We start from the raw sequence: 4,065 nt of genomic DNA, 5'->3' as shown, positions 1-4,065 counted from the left end.
TAGTTATTTGAGGGACCGAGATAATGTTCTTCATTCTGGGCACATAGTAGACTTTGTCAAGGGACCATCGGCCAGTTGCCTTATACTTCTTTTTCTTTGGTTTTAATGAACATATATGACAAATAACATTTCTATCACAGAAAACAATATTGAAAAAAATTAAAATATAAAAATTTTAAAAAATGTGAAATCATTAAAAAATAATGAACAGATAAATAACATTTCAATCATAGAATAGAATATTGAAAGAATATAAAAATGTATTGAAGAAACATTCTACAGTATATGTCATGTCATCAAATATTTAATAGAAATAATTAAGAAGATTATGTCATCAAAAATTTTATATTAAGGGGACTTAATTGAGAATCACATAATCGTTTTTTGCTGAAAATGAAGTCAGTAAAATTTAAGTTTTAATTATAGTAAGATATCCATTGATAGCAACCTTTAATTAAATCTATATAATATATATAAATGAAAACATAAAAATCCAATGTGTCGCGATGTGGTCGCTCTCCCTTTTTTTTGGAGTCACCAGATTTGCTTAAATTTTAAATGAAGGTTTCTCATGCATTTGACCCGAATTCATGGGTATGGGTCTTACCAAACCCAGATATTTCTTAAACGGGTTATAACATCTCATTAAATAAAAAATTATTCTCACCAAATTATAGATGTAAAAATCCTATAAAATAGGATATACTAAAAATTAATATCTTATTTATTTTAAAAAGATATATATATTATTTAAATTAAAAAACCAATTTTATAGTAAAAAAATAAACAAGTCTTGGGTCTATCAAAACCATATAGCTTTTAAACCGAGTTATAACATCTCATTTATTTGTGAAACAATTTATCATCAAACCATAAGTATATTATTAATATTCATACAATAATATAAATAAATATTAGAACAAACAATATAAAACAACGTCTGATCAAACCATAAGTATATTATTAGTTATCATAAATATTATTTATAATTAAAAAAATCCAATTTTATAGTAAAAAAAAATAAACGGGTCTTGGGTCTCATCAAAACCATATAGCTTTTAAACCGGGTTATAACATCTCATTTATTTGTGAAACAATTTATCATCAAACCATAAGTATATTATTAACTTTCAATTAATAAAAAAATATAAATTTAAAAAATAAATAAATATCAGAACAAACAATATAAAACATCCCCGTAATACGGGGGACAAAAACTAGTTAAACATAAATACATCAATATCAGGGCAAGCTAGGACGGCACGAAAGAATTTAGATTTATTTTTTTCGATAGCATTTCAAAACCTTTTAAATTTACTTGTAAATTACGTCTATTTTGATAACCACGAGATCTTAGAAAAACAAATCTTTATCCAATTATTTGATACCTATAGATCAAGGTCTTTCGGATATAGCTTTGAGCCTTTTACTTAAGTAAAGCTACACATTTTTTTTTATTATTTTAGTAAATAGCCCTAAATGAGACTTGTGTTTTTTTATTTAGATACACAAGGATAAGTTTGTGAAGTCATTGTGTGCATCATTAAATCAAAAGGAAGCTCAAAATGTATTATTTAACCTTTATTAAAGTAAAAGTATGATTATGATATACCAACAGTAATCCAAAGTCAACCCCGTATAGATGACCTAATGCATCATTCATGTACAATCAAGACATAACACAACCCCTAGGATCTTCTTCCACAGGGTGAAGACAGTATCGTTGCATCGGGTAAGGATTGTAGTATCCTTTACAAGTAGCTTCCATGTATCTTCTGAACGCCTCCTCTTGTTCCTGCTGCTCTTTGATCTTCTTCTTCGCCTCCTCGTCTTCAGCCGGCTTCTTTTCTGTCTCGGGTTTCTTTTCTTCTTTTGCGGGTCCGACACTGACTATTTCAGTGTACCATTTCTTTTTAAGTTTTCCAACCACATCCACCGCATCAACGTCTCCAACAATCGTTAGTTTCTTGTCTTTCAAGTCAATAGACAAGGACTCGATCCCTAAACGAGTTTCATACAATGGATTTATGTTTATTAAATCAAACTATGATGCTAAAATTGGATAGTGTTAGTAAGAACATTGATTTTAACCTGAAAGTCCCGAAACAGCCTTTAAAGCCTTCCTTTTATCATTTTCGTCATGGATATCCAGTTTAAGAATCACTTTCTGCAATTTGTTACAGGTTAATAACATTAAAGTAGATGATAAATATGGATGAAGATTAATGATTTAAAGCTAGCTAGGAATATAAAATATTTGTTTTTCTAACTTGAAAGAAAATATAGAGGTTCATATTTGTTTTTCCAAAGTTTGATGGTTTTCAAGTATTTGGTGATTCCGCCATATGAGACAGCAGATCCCACCCAAGCTTGTCACGCGTCCATCAAACAAGCATGTGATGGGTGAGAAAAGGCATGCTAATTCGGCTATCAGAGATAATGGATCCCACCTAAGTTAGTCATGTGTCATATTCCGCTATCTTAGATAGCGGAATCCCAAAAAAAGTGAAAAATCACTTCAAGATAGATTTGGACCACCATAGACCATATATATATATATATATATATATTTGGCTAAACCCGTGCGCCAAACCATTATAAAAAAAGTCGATATGAAATCTAGGAAGAAAGTGAAGAGATTTATTTACCTTGCTCTCAGACATGTTGATGGATCGATGGTGATGGTGATGGTGCAGCAGGCGTGCTGAATATGGTTGAAGATACCAAAAGAATGTTTTTGAAATCAAGTGTGTGCTTGTGTGTGTAATTTATAAGAATACAGGAAGGTGTGAGGAAAGAATGGGTTGACCATTACTTGTGGAAGGGATGATATTACAAAAATAAGAAAATGAGTGGCCAAAAATAACATTAAATGTCTGTTTGTGTCCCGGCTAAATGTTTGTATTTCATTTTCTTGTTTTTCACACTTGCTAAGTTGTAAAATCACTAAAATGTAAACTATGGTTTTGTGTTGACTGTTGAGTAATAATGGTCTGTTTTGCAGGTAAAAAAAGAATTGTTGAAAAAGGGATTAGAAAAATAAATGCACGCCATGGACCAAGTTTGTAATGTCTATTATCAATATTATTTATCTATTTATTTATTTTTGGAACGGCATGTAAAGTCTACTAAGGGGTATGAGACCAAGTCTATGTTATGTAAACTCTACCCAACCAACCGAATAATTTGGTTTGTTCTTTAAAAAATTATACATAAAAAAAATGTTAACTGTGAGGTCTAGCTAAAATTTTCATCAAATCCTTGAATTGAAATCCGAATACTCTTTATTAGCCTTAATTATGTGAGCAAGTTTAAATGAAAGTTTAAGGTCGTTTATATAGTCAAAAATCTAGTCTAGTGTCGAAAATGTATTCATGTTTCGGTGTTCGTGTGCTTAATTTAAGTTACAAACTTATTATAACAAAAACACGTCGTTAAGATTAGGGGTTAGAACGAACTGTTGGGTCGTATGTTCGACATCGTTTCATCAGGTTTTAATGGGATGACATTTGTAATCTACGTAAAACGATTTTATATTGAAAGTTAAGTTTCTATCGATCTTCTTCTTAATTTGTTCCTGTTATTTTATTATTGACTGAATGTTTGTTTCAGTGATCTTCCCACGTCCTATACTCCTTGTATAAATGGAAACTAGGTATCGATCGTTGCATTCCGACGACACCGAGATGCGAATTCGGTCATGATGGGTTAGGTTCGTTATGGTATCAACACCAAACACAAAAATAAATTAATAAACTACGAGAATAGTAATGGCACTCGTATAATTTATGAGGAAACAAAAAACATTATTAAAGAAGTGTTTTCAGTTAGTAAAACCTCCTCGTTGTTGATGCGAGTTGTTATGAATGTGGGCGGTATCAGAGAAGTTTTTAATGGCAAGGTAGCTAAAGCCAAAAGAAATAAATTTGTGAATGACTAAATACCAAAAACTAACAAATTTAAGAAAAAGTGGAAACGACACCAACACTAAACCCATAAAATAATGACTTCGGTTGGCAAAACCTACTCATTGCGGTTGTAAGTCATCGCGGATATGGTAGGTAT

At 30.8% G+C, this 4,065-nt stretch overlaps 1 protein-coding gene across 1 annotated transcript; it reads right to left on the bottom strand.

Annotated features, from left to right (window-relative positions):
- Window positions 1-1,550: 1,550 nt before the first annotated feature.
- On the bottom strand, window positions 1,551-2,666 carry LOC143619322 (heavy metal-associated isoprenylated plant protein 39-like). Its single transcript, XM_077091272.1, has 3 exons — window positions 2,649-2,666; window positions 2,092-2,167; window positions 1,551-2,001 (listed from the first exon to the last, which is right to left on the bottom strand). The coding sequence occupies exons 1-3, from the start codon at window positions 2,661-2,663 to the stop codon at window positions 1,670-1,672; spliced, it is 423 nt and encodes a 140-aa protein (XP_076947387.1). The 5' UTR covers window positions 2,664-2,666; the 3' UTR covers window positions 1,551-1,669.
- Between the last annotated feature and the right edge of the window lie 1,399 nt (window positions 2,667-4,065).

This window comes from Bidens hawaiensis, unplaced genomic scaffold, assembly GCF_021521415.1.
Source record: "Bidens hawaiensis isolate Kalapana, Puna unplaced genomic scaffold, B.hawaiensis_p1.1 tig00002423_1, whole genome shotgun sequence".
In the NCBI taxonomy this organism is placed as follows: Eukaryota; Viridiplantae; Streptophyta; class Magnoliopsida; order Asterales; family Asteraceae; genus Bidens; species Bidens hawaiensis.
Note: the sequence above shows the minus strand (reverse complement) of the source record. Positions and strands in the feature narration are given on the sequence as shown.

Excerpts from the sequence above, each read along its gene's own strand:
- LOC143619322 (XM_077091272.1), bottom strand. Across the intron at positions 2,002-2,091 it reads GGCTGTTTCGGGACTTTCAG|GGATCGAGTCCTTGTCTATT; the intron begins GTTAAAATCAAT and ends AAACTCGTTTAG.